The sequence below is a fragment of the Elephantulus edwardii genome, unplaced genomic scaffold, assembly GCF_000299155.1.
Source record: "Elephantulus edwardii isolate Elephantulus edwardi_28Jun2011 unplaced genomic scaffold, EleEdw1.0 scaffold00030, whole genome shotgun sequence".
NCBI lineage: Eukaryota > Metazoa > Chordata > Mammalia > Macroscelidea > Macroscelididae > Elephantulus > Elephantulus edwardii.
Genome location: NW_006399780.1, coordinates 19,785,187 through 19,806,123, shown reverse-complemented (window position 1 = coordinate 19,806,123; position 20,937 = coordinate 19,785,187). Strand labels below are relative to the sequence as shown.

Sequence of the window (20,937 nt, the reverse complement as noted above, 5' to 3'; positions counted from 1 at the left end):
ATCTGTTATCTGAAATACTTCAATTGGTATACCATCTATTCCTGGGGCCTTATTTTTTGCTATTTCCTTCAAAGCAGCTTGAACTTCTTCCTTAGGAAATAAAAATCTAATCCAGGTGTTTTGTGTATGTGTTTTTCACATCAGATGGGTAGTGTGCCAATGTCCTAACAAGGTTTAAAGGGTGGCACATATCATACAGAAGCATGAACACCCAATCATGATGCTTATGAACTGGAAAAGGATATAATCTAGGTTTTGACATTGTGTTTTCTGGAGCAAGCAATTCATTTCCTTGTATTTTGGTTTTCCCAAACCTCCTTACAAAAGTTCCTCATGGGAGGGGCAATCTCCTCCTATACCTGTCAGAGGCAATTTGACGGTACACACAAAAAAATAATAAAATAAAATTTAAAAAAAGCCCAAAAGTTCCTCATGATAAAAAGTCATTGTTTTTGTTGTTAGGTGCCATTGAGTTGAGCACGACCCATAGCAACTGTATGAACAAAAGATCTGAACCCTGTCCTCCCTACCTGCACCATTCTCACAATCTCTGACATATTGGAGACCATTACTGCAGTCACTATATCAATTCATTTAACTGAAGGTTTTCCTCTCTTTCACTACGCTTCCACCTTTCCAAGCATGAAGTCCGTCTCCAGGAATAGCCTCTCCTGGTAACATGGCCAAAGTATGTGAGATGAAGCTTTAGCACCTTTGCCTCCAAGGGCTACTCTGGTTGCACCTTCTCCAGATCTAATAAATATGAGGTCACTATGAGTCAGAACCAACAACATAATGTTTAAACCAAAGTTCAGGGTACTTGAAAAAGTCAGTAGGGATACTATGAATGCAGCCTGTATTTGGATGTAAGGAAGAAATGCTTGAAATAGTTTCACTGAGGACACAGGGATGGGAAACTGAAGTGAGAGGAAAAGTGACAAGACTCACACAAAATTCCCTCATTTCAGTATTACTTAGAGATCTCAACATCTTGCCAAAAAGGCTCTCCAAGTATCTTCTCCCTCACTCATTTACCTCCAAGCAGGCTTCTTTATAAACTGAAGTTGTTGCTGTTATACACTACTGAGTCAGAAATTACTCAGAGGTGACTCTTCAGCAGCTTTTCAGAGGCTGTAAACCACACAAGAGGCAATGCCCATCTTTCTCCTGAGGGATGGTAGGTGGACTAAAATGGTTGGGAGTGCAACTCCTTAGCAGCAGGCCACTACAGCTTCCTAAACTTAAGTGTTGCTGTTATATGCAGTGGACTCAGAATCATGTCATAGTTAATCTTCCTGCAGGTTTTCTGAGACAGCAAATTACTGGGGAGCAATAACATCAGTTTGGAGACTAAGGTGTGCCTGGCCATGGTCTTTTCATGACTATGTATCTGAGAACTGGGCAATGAATAAGGATGACAGAAGAATGGATGCCTCTGAGTTGTGGTGTTGGAGATAATACCATTGGTCAGCCAAAAGAACAAACAGATATATCTTGGAAAAAGTACAGCCAGAGTGCTTCTTAGAGGCAAGGATTGCAAAACTTTGCCTCACTTATTTTTGGAATGTTGCTAGGGAAAGCTGTTCCTTGGAAAGGGATTATCACACTTGGAAAGGTGGATAGACAGCAAAAGAGAGGAAGACCCTCAATGAGACTGACTGTCACAGTGACTGCAGCAATGGGTTCAAGTGTGTCAGAGAGGACGAGAATGGCACAGGATAGGAAAGAGTTCAGATCTGTTGGTCATAAGGTCTCTGTGAGTCACACTCAACTCGGCAGCACCTAACAAAAACAACAAATCACATAGAAGGAGATTGCTCATCTTTCTCTCATGAACACCTGGTGGATTTGAACCACGTGCCTGGCAGTGCAACTCCTTACCACAGACCGTAAGAGTTCCCTAAACATTAAGTAGAGGAGTCTTAAACTTTCTAAAGCCTTCTAAAGATTTCCCTAGCAACTACCCTACTCTGTTTAATTGGATATTAGCTAACTGCCTAGAAATAGAAAAGGCTTTAAAACTAGTTGTTATTTTAAGTTTTCCTACGTTGGCCAATGCACATGAGAAGAAATTATCTCCATCACTGCCATTTTGAAAAAGAATTGAAATCTGTTACTTATTTTTACCTGATGATGATCTAGATATGGAAAGCTATTATTAAGTCAGAAGGAAAGGATGGGAAAAGCTTTCTTGGAAAGAGGCCTAGAAGTCAACTCAAAGCAGTCAGTTGAACAAATAGTAATATATTATGGTCCGAGGGATAACACATCCTTGAGTTTTTAAAATTCTCGTATTTCCAGAACAAAGTCAGCATATCAAACCCGACATAAGCTCTGGTAAGTAGTAAGTGGTGAGTAGATGCGCTGCCAACTCAAAGGCTGGGTTCCAATCCCCCAGCTTCTCTGCGGGAGAAAGATGAGCAATCTCTTCATGCCTCTATATGAACTCTGAAAACCCGCTGGAGGGTCAGCTCTTAGGTGGTTCCTACTGGACGGTACACAACAAAGTCCAAAAGAGAGAGAAAAGGAGAAAAGAATAGATGCCTGGAAATCCACTACACAATCTATGCTCTTTTGTCAACCATTCCACAACTTTGCTAGAAGAGTGATTCTTTATCATTACAAACATGTTTGAAGGAATACGGTGAAGTCGATAGAAGGAGGGAAAGAAGTTTCAAGAAACGTGACAGAAGAGGAAGAAACAAACTTTGACAAACCAACAAGAGACAGAACACGTTACACTCGGGTCTGGGGGCAAGGGAGTTGAGGAAACTAAATTAGGAGAAGAGTCTAACAATAAGAAGGAACAGACACTAAATTTAGTACGTTTACTCTGTATCCTAAGGCTCCAAGTACTCCCCTCAACTTTCCACCAACTCTACGCCTTCTTTCCGGCAGGACTTACTACTCTAATTCAAGGCTTTCGCTCTTGCAGTAGGCCACATATTTAATCTACAGACAGCAGGACCTTCAGTTCTGAGAATAACCCAGAAATTCCCCTTCTCCTCCCTCTTATTCAGGCTTAACCCCGACTCCCGGCCCAAACAGACAACGCAGAATCTCCGTTCCCCCTCCGGCTCCTACCAAAATCAGGGCCTCCATCTTGCTGGGCAGCCGGTGCAGACGTGGAGTCTCAAAAGCAACGCCACCGCTGATTGGTTCCACGTCTCCACTAAATTCCGCCCATAATACAGATCATTGGACAACGGGGAACAGTTCTTGCTCTATTGACCAATCAGTGTACTACCTTGCTTAGCGGAAGCAAAGTTGTCCAGTCAGATGACACAGTCATTTGATCGTCAGTTTGGCCTTTCAATAAAATTGCAAAATGATTAGATTGTCTGGATGGGGGAGGGGTTGTTTCCATGGAGAATAAAGGAAGCAATTGTTAATTCTTAATTGGTAGAACAGAGGTCACGTGATACCATTGACCCGCCTTAAAAAACAAACCACCCCCACCCCCACCCCCCGCAACCAATCCTGCAACACTCCATTCAGTTGAGGTTGGACATGTGGGCTATTTCCATGTTCTTATGATGGTGAATAACGCTGCTATGAACATTACTGTACAAATCTCCGTTTGTGTCACAGTTCTAATTTCCTTGGGATATTCCTGGTAGCTGTATAGCTGGGTGGGTCATATGAAGTTTTTATGGTCAACTGAGGAAACGCCAAACTGCCTTCCAGAGTGAATGGGGATTAAGAAACTGCGGTACATTCAAACAATGGAATATAATGCAGCACTCAGGAGCGATGATTTTGAAAAATACTACAACTTTTGTAGACACTGGAGAGCATTATGCAGAGTGAACTAACTCAGTCTCATAAGGACAAATACTGCATACGATCATTATTGTAAAAACAGAAGGATAACTAGTAAAACATGTACGGGGACCTAAGGAAGAAAGGGTGGGAGCAGACGGATGGGTAGGGACAAAACCACAGTGTTGCATAATTTGGTGAGAAGAGGGAGGGGTGAAGGAAATGGGAAGGTTCTGGTGGAGACCTGAAAAGACAGGGTAATAATAGGCAAGGTCTGATGGTGATTAATTTTATAAAACATAATGCACGAGAACGAAACACAGTAAGAATGAAGAATAGTGTAAAACACAATATATGCGAACTTTGTAAGCAAATAAATATAATTTTTAAAAAAAACAAACTAACCACCCAACACCACAACCTTCTGTTGGCGACTGGATGTTGATTTCTAGAGATCTTCCATTTGGTTTCTAATACTAAATCTAGAGCAAACTGCCTTATCTTTCTCCTACACAGCAGTTGCTGGATTCAACTGGAAGCCTTTCAGTTAACAGTTCAACACGTAATGTGCTACCGTCTTACCCACGGCCATGCAGACTCTCAGTGACCATCCATCAGTTTGAGACTGTAACTCTTTACCAGAGGACAATGTCTACAAAGTAGCTGGTGGATTTCACCTTTCAGTTATCAACCTGACATAAAGCAACACGCCGCCTTAATACACACTCCCTCTAGGGGGAGCCATGCTTCCCTTAGCCCTTAACGCTAGCAACTTTGGGGAAAATCCGAGTCTAAATAGCCACCCCACATGAAGTGGATGTAATAACCCCAGTCAGCTCTTTCCAGTAACCCCCTAGACTTTGTGGGGCCACTTCAGCTTTTCACAGAAAGTCTGCACAGCCATAAAAGTATGCAAATAAATACGTAGTATACCAATTAGATAAACCTCAGCAACAGGAGGAGTCTATCACCACAGTAATCTCCCCAAGATGAAGTCAGAGAAGGATGAAAAGCTAGCGAGCTTTAAAAAGCAGATTTTTCTGTGCAACAATGAATTCTTTTTTAAAAAAAGGAATAGCGAACTGGAGGTGGGTAGGAAGAAAAATATCCAACAATGAATGAATGAAAATTCAAGTTTTCTGTAAACTTTCATTAAAATCACAATAAAAATTATTTAAAATAATTTTTTTAATGTGTGTACCGTCAAATCAGATCTGACTGATACAGGAGGAGATTGTCCCTCCTTCAGCAGAGCATCTGGTGGATTTGAACCTCGCATCTCTGGGGTTGCAGTGCAGCTTCTTGCCAGTAGGCCACCAGAGCTCGCCTTAAAAATAAAAATTTTTAAAAGCAGGTTTTTCTTTGGCTTGATATGAAAAGAGATTTTAGAGCTTTCAAGACCAGAAATGAGAGAGTAGGAGGGGCAAAGAGACCAGGATAAGGTATGAGGAGCAAGGTCTGTGGTTTTCCAGTAGGGACAAGTCATTGCAAAATGAGAAAAGAGAAGTTTACTGAGTACAGGGATTTCACAATGGGGAAGGGTTGATGAAGTTTGACTTTCTACTACCCTTTAGTCCCTGACATTTTTCTTTTAGATCAGGAGCACTTTCTATAGCTTTGCATTATCCAGGAAGATAATTTCTGTTTCATCTCTGACAGTTATATCTTTAGAATCCTTCCAAGAAGAATTAAGATTCACCCAGGAGTTTTTCTAATACTTTTACAAAAGAGTCAGAGGACCTAAGACAGATGGGAGAAACAATATAACAACTATAGAACTAATTAATATATACTACAAAGAAAAGTATTTCAACAATTTTCTTGTGAACTCCCAAGTGACAAGCCTCTAAAATGAATCAGGAGAGCTCCAGTTTGGTTATTCAAGGTCTAGGTAGAAAGACTTTTAATCAGCATTCCTCAGGCCTGTCTTTCATTGTGTTTGTTCAAACATTCCTCTAGGTCATATAGCCATGGTGTGTCCACTTGCCGTACAGAGGTAACTTGTGGTTGCTGTGAAGCTGAACACTGTTACACAGATGTGTCAAATGTGTTAATGGTTGGTTATCCATGGCAGACAGTGTTTGGTGGAGCTCCCCAATTAAAACAAGCTTGGAAGCAGAAGTGACATCCACTTCTGTAAATAGCTTGCCTCCAGAAACCCTTTGAACCTGAGAGAGGATGAAAGTCACACAAGTGTTGAGGACTTTCCTTCACAGGGTCGCTATGAGTCGCCTAAGACTCGACGGCACTTAACAACAACAACAACAACAGGTAGAAGGATGCTTCTATGGAGGAGACAAGAGAGAGTTAAAATTGGAGGTTTCGTAAGCAGAAAAATGGAGCATTCCTTTTTTTTTTATTCTTCTCCCCCTTTTAGCAAGCATTCTTAAGAGTAGGCTAGAAAGCCAGTGCTGCTGAGATGTTGCTGTTATGTGCCATTGAGTTGCCTGTGATTCATAATGGCCCTCTGTACAACAGCTCTGAAACCTGCCCTATCCTGAGCTTACCTCATCATTTCTAATCCCACTGCTCTAGTAACTGAGTAAATCCATCTCATCCTGGATCTTCCTCTTCTGTCCTGTCCATCCACCCTTTCAAACAGGATGTCCTTCTCTAAGGACTGGTCTCTCCTGGCCACGTGCTCAAACTATATGGGACGGAGCTTCAAAATTCTTCCCTCCAGGGAGCAGTCTGGTTTCATCCTCTCCAAGACAGATTTGTTTGTTCTCCTGGCAGTATATTCAACATTCCAGCATCACAACTCAAAGGCATCAATTCTTCTATCATCCTTTGTCATTGTCCAGCTTTCTGATGCATAGCAAATTATTGTGAAGACCACCTTAGTCTCCAAACTGACATCGTTGCTCTTCAATACTCTGGAGAGGTCTCTGACAGCAGACTTTCCAGTGAAATTCTTTTTTTTTTTTTTAATTTCCTGACTGCTGGTGCCTACAGTGCTGATTGTGGAACCAAGCAAACTGAAGTTATCAACAATCTCAATCTCTTCTCCGTCCATTATGAAGCTGCCAATTGGCCTAGTGGTGAGAATCTTTGTTTTCTTGATGTTGAGCTTCAATCCATATTGAAGACTACAGTCCTTGACCTTCTGCAGCAAATGCCTCATGCCCTCTTAAGTTTCAGCAAGCCAGGTTGTTTGTGTTGATGACTCTTCCTGCAATCCTGATGCCACATTTTTCTTTACAATGTCTAGCCTCCCTAAGGATCTGTCATGCATACAGATTGAAAAAGTATGAAGATAGGATGCATGCCTGGTGTACACCTTTTTCCTTTTTTTTTTTAAGTTTTGTTTTGTTTTTCTTGTTGTGTGCTGCCCAATCGGATCCAACGGGCACAAGAGGATATTGCCCCTCTGCTAAGAGCAGAGCATCTAGTGGATTTGAACCGTGCACCTTTGGGATTGCAGCACAGCTTCTTGCCACTAGGCCACCAGAGCTCCCTACACCTTTTTTCTTGATCCTGAATCATGCAGTGTTTCCCTACTCTGTTCTGACTACTGCTTCCTGATCCAAGTATAGATTTTATATGAGCACAATTAATTGTTCTTGGGTTGAGATATTATACTATCTAAATACATCTATAGATATAACACAATCTCTATAAAATTCCTATAGTCTTTGCAGAAAGGAGAAAGCTTATGCTCACATTATCAGGAGAGTCCAGTCCCTGAAGAAAGACATCATGCTTGATAAAATAGAAGTTTGGTGAAAAGAGGAAGACTCTCAAGAAGATGGATTGAAACAGTGACTAAAGCAATGCACTTAAGCACAGTAGAGATTTAGAAAGATGTAGGATTGGACAATGTTTTATTGTATATCGGGTTGCTGTGAGTCAGAGCTAACTCAGTAGCACCTAACAACAACCCTCAAATTTTTATGAAACTGCTGTCCTGAATAGCCAAAGCCATCTCAAAACATACTACAAAACTACAGTATTAAAAAGTCTTATACTGTGTAATGATAACCATATATAGGAAGCTCTGCTGGCCTAGCGATAAGCAGGTATGCTCCCAACCCAAAGGCAGTGAGTTTGAATCCACCAGTTGCTCCACAGGAGAGAGATAGATGATCTTCTCCCATGTGATTTAGATCCTCTGAAAACCTACTGAAGGGTCAGCTGTGAGTCAGTTCTGACTCCATGGCACAGGAGTTACAGGAATATAGACCAATGGAATGGAATAGAGACTTCAGGAATAAACCCATATATATGTAGCAATTGATTTTCAATAAGAGTGCTAAGTCTATTGAATGGAATAAAGAATAATATCTTTAATAAGGGGTGCGAGGACAACTGTATCAACACATGCAGAAGAATAAAGATGAACTCATATCTCATACTACACATGAAAATTAGAACAGATCAAGGACCTAAAATATGGAAACTAAAAGCATAGAACTTTTTTTTTTCCACAGTGCTTTCCGCTGTTTTATTGGAGCCTGGGGCTTGGTCTGCCCGGTGGCCGTGCCACAGGCCAAACCAGTTAGGGACATCGCCACGCCGGGGATCCCGACTCTGCCTCTGCTGCTCCTCCTTCATGAACTGCTCCCGCAGGTCCTCCTCGGTGACACCTTTGGGGTCTGGCTGCTTCTCAGGAAACAGGTCCGGGAAGGTGAAGGTCTGTCCATGAGCCAGCTGGACATAGGCGACCTTGTAGTCTGGCTTTTTCACCCGCACGTTTCTGTGATCTCGTTTCCTGTTGGAACCGTGCTGCACCCGCGTCCTCACAGCTGCCACCGGCACCTGGTAGATACTCTGCAGGTAGTTCTTGAGGTCCACCCTGGTCATCTCCAGCGGGATCCGGAACTGCACAGTGTCCTCAGGCTGAGCTGTGCCAGGCCGCACCAGCTGGATGAAGAAGTTGGTTCGGAACACTCGGAGCTGTGGCCCTCCGAGCTGGTACAGCGGGTACAACACATTCCTCGCCATGGCAGCCACTTCCCAAGCATAGAACTTTTTAAGAATAGAACATAAAGCTAACACTTTATGTAATCTAGAATGGCACGAGTAAAAAGGGATATGGAATATATTGGAAGTCTTCAGAAGACTGAGTTCATGTGGCACAATATGCATATTAAAAAATAGAAAATTGGAGAAAAAAACAGAAAAGGTAATTGTGTGGCTAGATTGTGAAAGGCTTTGAATGCAAACCTAGGTAGCTGCTGTAGTGGGACCATAAGATTCTTTATGGAAGTTCTGTCAATAGCATATAAAACTAACTTCATCTATGAAGAGAGACATTGGAGAAGTTCAAGATTAGCAATCAGAAGAAAGTCAGGGGATAACTTTAGGACAGAACATCAACTGATTTTACATTAAGTCCAAAGTGAGCCGAAGAAAATGAAAACAAATCCATGAGTGCCAAAATACAGCCTTGAGTATATCTCACCTGTTTTAGGCTGAGTTCAAGAGATAAACAAAACCAGTGAAATTTATGAACAGATATGAATTCTGATGGCATAGTCTATAGAGAGTTGTGCTGCTATTCCAAAGACCACACCTCTCTAGTGGTCCTAATCAACTAGAAGCTCCTCAAGAGAAAGATGGAAAATCTCCCAGGCCACATACAACCTCAGAAAAATGCTGGAGGGTCAGCTTTGAGTCAGTTCAGACTCAATGGCACTAAGTTTATAGATGTACGTACATGTGGAAATATATACATACTTCCAGGGATCTCTAGTGGCCTAGTGGTAAGGAGTTGTGCTGCCAACCTGAAGGCACATGATTTGAATCCATCAGCTTCTCTGCGGGAGAAAGATGGGCAGTCTCCACCCCTGCAATTAACTGTCCATGAAAACCTGTTACAGGATCAGCTATGAGTCAATACCAACTCAACAGTACGTAAAAACAACAATAACAAATTGTACCATATCTATAAATAAAATATATCTAACCCAGGTTGTTCCTTTGAGGCAAGTATTCTGAAGCTTTGTCTGGCATACTTTGGACATGCTGCAAGGAGGGACCAGTCCTTGAGAAGGATGTCATGCTTGGGAGGGTGGAAGGACAGTGCAGGAGAGGAAGACCCTCTATGAGGTGGATTGATTCAATGTCTGGGGTAATGGGGGTGGGTGTGTCAGAGACAATAAGATTGGCACAGGACAGAGCAGGGTTTAGGGCTGTTGTACATAGGGTCGCTATGAGTCGCAGGTGACTCGACGGCACATAACAACAACAACATATCTATGTATGGAGCTCTGGTAACTTAGTGGTACGGAGTTGTGCTGCCAACTCAAAGGCTTTGTTTGAATCCATCAGCTGCTCAATGGGAGACAGATGAACAATCTCCTCCCATGCAATTTACAGCCTCAGAAAACCCACTAGATTAGACCTCAAGAGAGAGGGATCTGAAGAACATAATGAGTCCAAGTTATCAGCAATGAGGCAGGGTCTTAACTGGCTTTTGAGGATGCTGGCTTCAGAGGCTAGCATGTCCATTGGTCTTTGTAAGGGAAGAAAGGATGCTAATGTTAATGATTAGCTCTGGAGAGTGCCGACTTCAGAGACTGCCATGTCTAGTGGCAGTCATGAGACTGCGGGATCACAGACAGTTAGTTTTGGACACTGACACGTCCAAATTCTACAAGAACAACAGATCACTGATTCATTTCTGGAGATTGTGAGCCAGAAAGTCAGATGAAAAGTTCTATAACTTTTTACCAATCAGAACATATATAACATACAGGCCATACTCCTGAGGAGATCACAAAGAAAGGTGTTTAAATGATTATGCAAAAGTAATTAACTGTGTGGATCACAATAAACTATGGGTAACATCGAGAAGAATTATAATTCCAGAACATTTATGTTTCTGCCTTACTAAATTTGTACATAGACCAAGAAGTTGTCTGAACACAACAAGGGGATACTGCATGGATTAAAATCAAGAAAAGTACGTGTCAGAACTTTCTTCATATCTACTCAATCTGTATGCTGAGCAAACAATTTGAGAAGATGGCCTGTATGGAGGAGAATGTTGCATCAGGATTGAAGGAAGAATCCACAACAACTTGTGTTACATAGATGATGCAATTTTGCTTGCAGAAAGTAAGACTTGAAGCACTTACTGAAGCCTTTAATATGGATTATACTTTAACAGCAGGAAAATAAAAATCCTCTCAACTCATCCAATAGGCAGCATCGTGATAAAGGGAGAAAAGATTGATGATTTTTGTCAATTATTTCATTTTAATTCTACGCACAATCAACATAGTAGCAGCAATCAAGAAATTAAAAGATGTGTTGCATGGATAAATTGGTTGTCAAGGACCTCTGTAATGTGCACAGATGTCAGTTTAAGAAAGTCAGGTGGGCCTGACCCAAGTTACGGTATTTTCCATTGTTTTATATGCATGTGAAACTTGGACAGTGAATAAGGAAGACAAAAGAATTGACGTCTTTAGACTGTGGTGTTGGTGAAGAGTCTTGAATATCCTATGCACTGCCAAAACACCAAATTGGAGGAAGTGCAATTATGCTTTAGAGTCAAGGATGGAGAAACTTCATCTCATATCCTTTGGTCATGTTGTCAGTAGGAGCTAGTCCTTGGAAAATAGACATCAACCTGGGAAAAGTTCTATCTTTCAGCAAAAGAGAACAAGACCTTCAGTGAGATGAGCTGATACAGTAACTGCAATAGTGGACTTAAACATGGCCAAGATTGTGAATATGATACAGAAGAGGGTAAGATTTTTATCTGTTGTTCATAGGGTCACTATGAGTCACAGTCAACTCAATGACACCTAACAACAGCTAAAAACATTAAGTGCTTTGCTGTTTTACTTCTTATATCTTATAAATAATAGGAAATCATTGAACATTTCTAGGCAAAAATATGAGATTATGGAAGCAATTTTAAGATAATCCATTTGACAGGTTCAAAATTAAGAAAGGAATGCATCAGGGCTGTGTCCACTCTCCATTCCTTTTCAATCTCTATGTGGAACAGATCATTTGGGAGGCTGGACTTCATGAAAAGGAAAGTGGCATCAGGATTGGAGGAAGACTCATCAACCACCTGTATTATGCAAATGATACAACCTTGCTTGCTGAAATTGAGGAGGAGCTGAAACATCTGCTGCAGAAGGTCAAAGACTGTAGTCTTCAATATGGATTGAAGCTTAACACCAAGAAGACAAAGATTCTCACCACTGGACCAATTGGCAGTACCATGATGGATGAAGAGACTGAGTTTGTTAACAATTTCAGCTTGCTCAGTTCCACAATCAACACTCTTGGAATCACCAGTCAGGAAACAAAAAGAAAAAGTATGCTGTGAGAGTCTGCTGTCAGAGACCTCTCCAAAGTGCTAAAGAGTAATGATGTCAGTCTAGAGACTAAGGTTGTCCTGATCCAAGCCATGGTTTTCACAATTACTTGCTATGGATCAGAGAGCTAAATAATGACTAAGGATGACAGAGGAATTGATGCCTTTGAGTTATTGTGCTGGAGGAGTATTGAACATAACATGGACCACCAGGAGAACAAATAGGCCTGTCTTGGAGAAGGTGAAAGTAAACCAAGTTTCTCATGGGAGGCAGGATTTTGAAGCTCCATCTCACATACTTTGGGCACTTGGCCAGGAGGGACTGGTTCTTGGAGAAGGATATCATGCTTGGAAAGGTGGAGGGGAAAATCCGAGATGAGATGGATTGACACAGTAGGACAATGGGACTAGGTATGTCAGAATCAGCAAGACTGGCTCAAGATAGGGTAGCATTCAGAGCTATTGTACACAAGGTCTCCGAGTTGCAGACAACTGGATGACACAAAACAACAAAAACAATAATAACATGCAGCAAGTATTGAGGAAGAAGTGAAAAGTAGAAAGAAATCTTTGTTTCTTCTTCAGCCAGAAAGCCTTGCTGTAGGTTCTGGTGACAGTAAAACAATATCACCAAAAAAGATTGTCCTCCTTAAGTGAAATTACTATTGTGGTCTGGCTCATAGTGACCCTATAGGAACTGCCCCATACAGTTTCCAAGGCTGTAAATCTTTACAGAAACAGACTGTCATGTCTTTCTTCTGGGAAACAAATAGCAGGTTTAGCAGCCAAAAGCTTAACAATTGAACAACCAGGCCTATCTAAAAATAAAATTAGAAGAAGTCAAAGTATAATGAACAGATGAGACCAGGTATTTGTCACAGCTAGAAAGAGCAAATGGCCCGGTTTCAGAAAAGTCCGATTTTATCAACATATCTAAAGCTCTAGCAGTCTAATCACTTAAAGTAAAATGGTTGGAACTGTAACCCAATCAAATTCTTAACTCAATCAATTATAATGAAATAGCTGAGGCTAACAAACAGGATCAATTATATTAACTTGGCTGAAGCTGAAACTCAAGAAATTGAATTGTACTTTGTCTTCATAGTAGGGAGTAGGATATTTTCTGCATAAAATATTCTATAAAAATAATTTGCCAATATTTCTTTAGTGATATTTATGGAAGATGTCTCTTTTTGGCTGACGTAAGTAAATATCTTACATTTTTATAAAGGAGATGGGCACAGCTCAAGTAAACCTTAAAATTAGCCAATTAAGTCCATGTTTTCACCAAGCAACCTGATTATTATAATATTTAACTTACAACACTTCCTAGTCAACTGTTTTGATTATTTAAAAAGAATTTTTAAAAAAGGTTAAAAGAACTGCCCAGGTCACTGTAAGTATTACATAAAAACATGCAAATCAGTTATATGGCTTATACACTAAGCCTTTGGGAGTTTGGTCAGCTTTAATGAGTCTTTCCAAGACTAATTAATCTACCAAAGTCATATTCTAAGCATCGAGTTAGGCTTAGGGTCCCTGGAGAGAAAAATCAGCAATATTTCTATCTCTTGTCACTCTAACATGAATCCAGGTATAAAAGAAACCTTATTCCATGAATTGAATGAGTGACAAGGAGAGTAGGGTGTTTTTGCTATTTTACTTGAAACGGAGACTCAGAAAAATCATTCATATTACCTAGGATGACAGTTCACCTATATTAGATATATAAGCACTCTCCAAGCCCAAGGTTTGTTTAGCATCTTGCCATAGTAATCATGGAGCTCTGGTGGCCTAGTGGCAAGAAGCTGCACTGCAATCCTGAAGGCATGCCGTTCAAGGCCACCAGCTGCTTCACTGGAGAGACGGTTGGGTAGTTTCCTCCCATGCAATTAACTGCTTCTAAAAACCCACCAGAGGGTCAGCTATGGATCAGTTCCGACTCGATGGTACACAACAACAACATAGCAACCATAGATTGTTTCTATGCCACTGCATAATGTGAAACTGCATGATACTCTGGTCATCACAGACAACAGAGTGTGGGTGACCACTGTTGACCTAGATAAATGGACACAACTCCCTCTATAGCATGACCAATCTTTGGATGCTCATTGGGGTACTCTAAGGGACTGAAGTCGTTCTCAGGGAAACAGAATAAGAGTAACACCTTTCTGACCTAACAACAGTCTAGCTTTGTCTCTTCAGATACAGGAGTTGTCTCCCAAGCATATAACTATGATGACACTTAAGGTGATAAAGAAGAAAATTTCTGGGCTTGTGGCTGCAGCTTTCATCTAAGGTGGGGGAGTGCTATCTGGATCAACTCTTTAGACAGCTATCTTGAAATCCAGTTTTACTTCTGAATTATTTTATCACTCTTTTTCAGGATTGCAGCATAGACAGCTCCATAAACAACAGCCTTCTTATGATGGAAAACTGAATGTTGCCTATGCACTGTGAGAAATCGAAGCTTTTCATCCTTTCACAGATCTGAGAAAGGATGATGTCCTTAGGAGCAGGGCACTTCTTTCATCATAATGAGGTAATATATTTGGTATTGGAAAAATAAGAGCAATTGCCATTGAATAGATTCCAACTCACAATAACCTGATATGTTTCCTAGCAGAGCTAAACTCCACAGGATTTTCTATGGCTGTTACCTTTTAGAACTAGATTGCCAACACTTTACTTCTGGGTGCCTTATCACTGAATATGAGTCAAGGCTATCTACCAAGAAGTCAGTAAATGAGGTGTTGGAGAACTTAAAAGAGAAAAAGAAAAGATGATTGCTCAAAGCAGAAAAGTCATCTACCAGGGCAGTATAAAATTATCTGGCCATATTGGTATAGTCCATATTATTTTGCACTGATATTTCCAATCCACCAAAAACTCCGCAGGAGAAAAATGGTTAAGATTAGGTTAACATTTGTCAGCCTATGAGACATGATGGACAGTTACTATGAGTTGGAATTGACTCATTTTCAATGACTTTTGGGGTTTTAGTTGAGTTTTCTAGGCAGAAATTTAAAGTAATACTAGTCAACAAAGTTCTAAAATTTTTCCCCATCGATGTGTCCAAGTAAGTATTGTAGGGTTAATGATAGGGTTTTACCAGAATTGGGTTTTTCCCCAAGAGAGATCTGTGGATGAGGTGAGGGGCAAGAAAGGTAAAAATGTCTGCAAGTTCATAGTGCTTGATATGACAGAGTGGATATATTTTTGGTGTTTTGTTGTGGGTTTTTAAAAAAAGAACCTTTAAAAGTAATGTCAAATGCGTAGACAGGCAAGACAAGCAGATATGTACAAATGAAAGGGCCTACACTCATAATCACATAGGTTTGTCAGAATATAGTTCTGCATCAGTGATTGTGTGTGCTGTCAATATATCCATGTATATAGTAGAATGAAGAAGGATTGATACTTTTTAATTGTGATGTTAATGAAAAGTACTGACTATCCCACACACTGTCAAAAGAACAAACATGGGCTGTCTTGGAGAAAGTGCAACCAGGGTGCTTCATAGAAGCAAGGATGGTGAAACTTCATCTCACATCCTTTGGGCTTGTTGTCAGGAGGGGTCAGTCCTTGGAAAAAGACACCATGCTGAGAGAGTAGAAGGTGAGATGAGGATGAAAGAGTACTTTCAATGAGATGAGTTGATACAGTGACTATAACAATGGCCTCCAGTATGAGGGAGATGATGAGGGCAAGGTGCCAATTCGTTGTTTGTATGGTCACTTATGAGTGTTAAGTCAGTTTAGTAACATCTACTTAACAACAACATATGGTAGAGTCAACAGGTAGCAAAGTTATGTGAATTTTTTTTGTATTCTCAAGTTTGTTGAAAATATTGCAGCATAGCAGACAGACTCAAATGGCTCGATGTGGTGTGTTGAAATTTATCCCAACTATGAGCTGAGTGAGCAGGTTGAACAGACTGCCAGAGTCCAAGAACTTCAGCATTTCCTTAGTATTAGGGTCTACTTCAGTGATCTCGTAATCTGGGGTGGAAACCTTTGGCACATAATTAGCTCTCCTTTCTCTCTCCTCTTCTTGCAGCTTAGTGGAGATCTCTCTCACAGGCCCTCTCTGAATCCACTTGATCAGATGCATGACGTAACCTTCTAACTTGATGCAGAACTTTTTGTTACGCTTGCTCAAAGGTAACATACACTTCTTGGTGTGGAAGGCACATGTCTGGGTAATATAGCATTGAAATCATCATCTCAGTGAGATCCAGGCCTCCTTTTCAAGGTTTACATGCAAACATGGCCCATTGTTGGCAGGCCCTTGGTGAAAGAGCTATACGAATTTCTTAATCATAACAAAGTAACCTGACAGAATGAATTACTAGTCCTAGGGCCTCAGGACCATATCGTCAAGGCCAGCAGAGTTAACTGGCATAGTCCACGAAAACAACGTTCTACATCCTACTTTGATGAATAGTGATTGGAGTATTAAAAGCTTTTAAGTGATTATATAAGAGGTAACTATTGGTCTTTCCTATTCCAGAGCAAAGAAGGGTTGAGAAAAGCAAAGACAGAAACAGTCCAAAGGAAAATTAATCACGTGAGCTCCAAACTCCATTAGAGATTAGATCCTAGAGACTAGAATCTGACAGTGGTCAGCAACCACTACTGACAACTCTAAAAAGGGATCACAGTAGAGGGACCTGGAAAGAGTGTGAAAAAATGTGGAACAAAACTCAACATCACAAAAAATGGCCAGGTTTACTGGCCTAATAGAGACTTATAGAACCCCGAGATGGTGGTCATCAGTAGTCCTTTAAGCCTGGAACTAAACTCATTCCTGTGTCTAAACATATTGCCAAATAGTAGTCATACTTATAAGATCAACAATAATAGTAGATCCAGGCCTTGGTCTTCACAATTACTTGCTATGCATCAGAGAGCTGGATAATGACTAAGGATTACAGAAGGAAAATTGATGCCTTCAAGTTGTGGTGCTGGAGAAGAGTCTTGAACATACTATAGACCTCCAAGAAAACAAAAAGATCTGTCTTGGAGAGGGTGAAACCAAGTTTCTCCCTGGAGGCTAGGATTTTGACACTCCATCTCACATACTTTGGGCACGTGGCCAAGAGGGACTGGTCCTTGGAGAAGGACATCATTCTTGGAAGGCTGGAGGGACAGTGCAGGAGAGGAAGACCCTGGATGGGATGAATTGACACAGTAGCTGGGGCAATGGGGGTAAGAGCATCGGAGTCAGTGAGGCTGGCTCAGGACAGGGCAGGCTTGAGAGCTGTTGTACATAAGGTCGCTATGAGTTACAGGTGACTTGATGACACATAACAACAACAATAATAGTAGGTAGGCAGTTGCTCTTTAAAACAATTATACAAAATCATAAGGGTAATATTTGTGTAGGCATTAAAATGTCGAGGATGGGAAGGGATATTATTAAAGGGTGAAGAGGAATGAGAATTATAAGGAGTATGTTGGACAACTGATGTTACAATGTGGGGACTGTAGTTAATGGTATAAAACGAAATCCATATGAATGGAAAATAAATTACTCTGTAAACTTTCACTAAAAGCATATATTCATGTGCAGACACAAATTAATATTAATAGACTGAAGGTCCTTTTGGCAAGAAGAGTACTAGAATAGTAAAAAGTTATTAGTGTAAACTAAAAGACAAATCATTGACAACTTTAATCTTTTCTTCATCTATCATGATGTTGCCTATTCGTCTAGTGGTGAGAACTTTGTTTTCTTGATGTTGAAGTGTAATCGGTACAGAAGATTATATAGCCTTTAGACAGCTTTGGTGCTTAGTGCCAAGAAGTTTCACTGCAATCCTGAAGGTGCATGGTTTGAATCCACCAGATGCTCTGCTGGAGAAGAAGGGGTAATCTCCTTTTGTGCCAGTCAGTACACAACAAGGAAAAAAAACCCCAAACTATAGTTTTTGAACTTCTGCATTAAGTGCCTCAGGCCCTCTCTACTTTCTGTAAAACAGGCCGTGTCATATACATAATACAGTTTGTTGATGACTCTTCCCTCAATCAAGATGCCACATTGTTCTTAAAATAGGCAGTTCCTTGAATGATTTGTTCAGCATTGATTAGATATGGAGAAAGTATACAACTCTGATGTATACCTCTCCTGATTTTAAACCATGCAGTGTTCCCTCATTCTGTTTGCACAACTGCTTCTTGGTCTATGTATAAGTTTTGCATGAACACAATTAAGTGTTCTGGAATTCTCAATCTTCTCAATGTGATCCATACTTTGTTATGATCTACACAGTCAAATATCTGTCTTTGCCTAGGCAATAAAACACAAACAAACATATTTCTGGTATTCTCTGCTTTCGAACAAGATCCATCTAATACCAGTAATGATATCCCTAGTGCCATGGTCTCTTCCAAATCCAGTCTGAACTTCTAGCAGTTCTCTGTTGATGCATTGCTTCAAAAATATTTAAGTAATATTCAGTGAGATTTTACTTGTATGCGTCAAGGACTGCAGCCTACAATATGGATTGAGGCTCAATGTCAAGAAGACAAAGATTCTCACCATTGGACCAATTGGCAGCATCAGGATGGATGGTGAAGAGATTGAGATTGAGATTGTACACAACTTTAGTTTGCTTGGGTCCATAGTCAACAGTCTTGGCACCAGCTGCCAGGAAATTAAAAGGCGCATTGCCATGGGAAAGTCTGCTGTTAGGGACCTCTCCAAAGTACTCAAGAGCAATGGTGTCTCTCTGGAGACTAAGGTGTGTCTGATACAGGCCATGGTCTTCGCAATCACTTGTTATGCATCAGAGAGTTGGACAATGACCAGGGAGGATAGAAGGAGAATTGATGCCTTTGAGCTGTGGTGCTGGAGAAGAGTATTGAGAATACCATGGACTGATAGGAAAGCAAACAGATTTGTCCTGGAAAGGGTTAAACTGGGTAGCTCCTTGGAGGCAAGGATTCTGAGGCTCCGTCTAACATACTTTGGACATGTTGTGAGGAGAGACCGGTCCTTAGAGAGGGACATCATGCTTGGGAGGGTGGAGGGACGGCGCAGGAGAGGAAGGCCCTCTATGAGGTGGATTGATTCAGTGACTGGGATAATTGGGATGGGAGTGTCGGAGACAGTGAGATTGGCACAGGACAGAGCGGAGTTTAGGGCTGTTGTACATAGGGTCGCTATGAGTCACAGGCGACTCGACGGCACATAACAACAACAACAACAACTATTGTATATTGTTCAAAAATTTCCATATTCTGCTGGACAATCGTTTTTTGGAAATGGAACAAATATGATCTCTTCCAGTCAGTTGGCCAGGCAGCTGTCTTCCAAATTTCTTGACACAGCCTGACAAGCACATATGTTTGTTGAAACATATAAATTGATATTCTATTAATTCCTGGGACTTTTTTTTATGCCTACGTCTTCAGTGCAGTTTAAACGTACCCCTTCAGTTCTATTGGTTCTTGATCAGATGCTGCTTCCTGAAACGATTCCTTGTCATTTTTTTTTTTGATGCAGTGATTCTGTGTATTCTCATCTTCTGTGGATATTTCTTTTATCATTGAAGATTTTGTCCATAAAACTGGGCAAACTTGAGAATTTAATTTGTACTTCAGTTCTTTCCATTTGAGAAAGGTCAAGTATGTTCTTCTCTTTTGATTTTTCTAACCAACAAATTATAATAGATGAAGAAAAAATTGAAGCTGCCAGTAATTTCATTTTACTTGGATCCATAATCAACACCCATGGTATCAGAAGTCAAGAAATAAAAAGATATGTCACATTGAGGAAATGAAAATGAGGAAAGGAAAAAGTCCTTTCAAGGACTTCTCACAGTGCTAGAATAACAATTTCAGTTTAAAGACTAAGGTATGCCTGATATAAGTAACAGTATTTCCAGTTGGTTCTTATGGATCTTTTAAAAAATTTTTATTTTTATTAAATTTTATTAATTTTAATGAACATTTTCAGAGATTTTGAATTTCCATTCATTCATTGTTGCACTATTTTCTCTATCTGCCCCAGTTCATTCCTCTTTTTATTCCCCCTTGAAAGTCTGTTTTAATTGTCCCATTGCCACAGTGCTTGTCAAAGTCAGTTCTGATTAATCTCCTTTGTCAGTGTGTGTCTCCTCCCTGAGAGAGACTTCACCCTGATTCATAAGGAAAAGCGGACGGTGTATTCTCTTAGCTGCTTCCTGCTGAAAAGGGACGCTGTAGGTTTCAGGGCAAAGATCTTCTCTTACTACTTTAAAGGGTCCCTTTGACAATAGGAAACACGTAGACTATTGTGGAGATTGATTTTGGAATTTAGATGTACTGTTATCTATTGTGCTTAGCCATACATGTTCATATCCTTGAAGACGTATCATGGAACTGTTGCAGCCTAAAAGACACAAATTTAACTAACAAGTTAAAAGTACATGAGTCAAAAATTAAAAGCAGTAATATTCCAAGTAGAGGTTCTAACAGTGGCACAAGTCAAGTTACAGAGGGAAGGTAATTCTTAAAGGTTCTTATGCATCTTAAAGATGAACAATGACTAAAGGTGACAGAATAAGAATCAATACCTTTGAGTTGTAGTGTTGGAGAAGAGTATTGAAAACACAGCAAAAAGAACAAATACATTTATCTTGAAGGAAGTGCAAACAGAATGCTCCTTACAGACAAGGATGGTAAAACTTCACCTCACTTACTTTGGGTATTTTTTTCATGAGGAATCAATACTTGAAGACATCATACTGGGATAGGTAGAGTGTCAATGAAAGAGAAGAATGTCCTCAATAAGATGGGCTGACACGGTGAGACCACAATGGGCTTGAGCATGACAGAAGTCATCAGGATGGTGCAGTATAGGGCAAGGTTTAGATCTGTTGTTCAAAGTTTCTATGAGTTATGATC

General features: G+C 40.5%; 1 protein-coding gene and 1 pseudogene across 1 annotated transcript in view; both read right to left on the bottom strand.

Annotated features, from left to right (window-relative positions):
- Positions 1-3,125, bottom strand: part of COPZ1 (coatomer protein complex, subunit zeta 1) — a 28,324-nt gene extending 25,199 nt beyond the window's left edge. Inside the window, exon 1 of the mRNA XM_006883925.1 lies at positions 3,085-3,125. Within this exon, the coding sequence (XP_006883987.1) occupies positions 3,085-3,102 (18 nt within the window). The 5' untranslated portion in view covers positions 3,103-3,125. The remainder of the gene's footprint in view (positions 1-3,084) is intronic.
- A 5,014-nt stretch (positions 3,126-8,139) lies between these two features.
- On the bottom strand, positions 8,140-8,706 carry LOC102852989 (annotated as a pseudogene).
- Between the last annotated feature and the right edge of the window lie 12,231 nt (positions 8,707-20,937).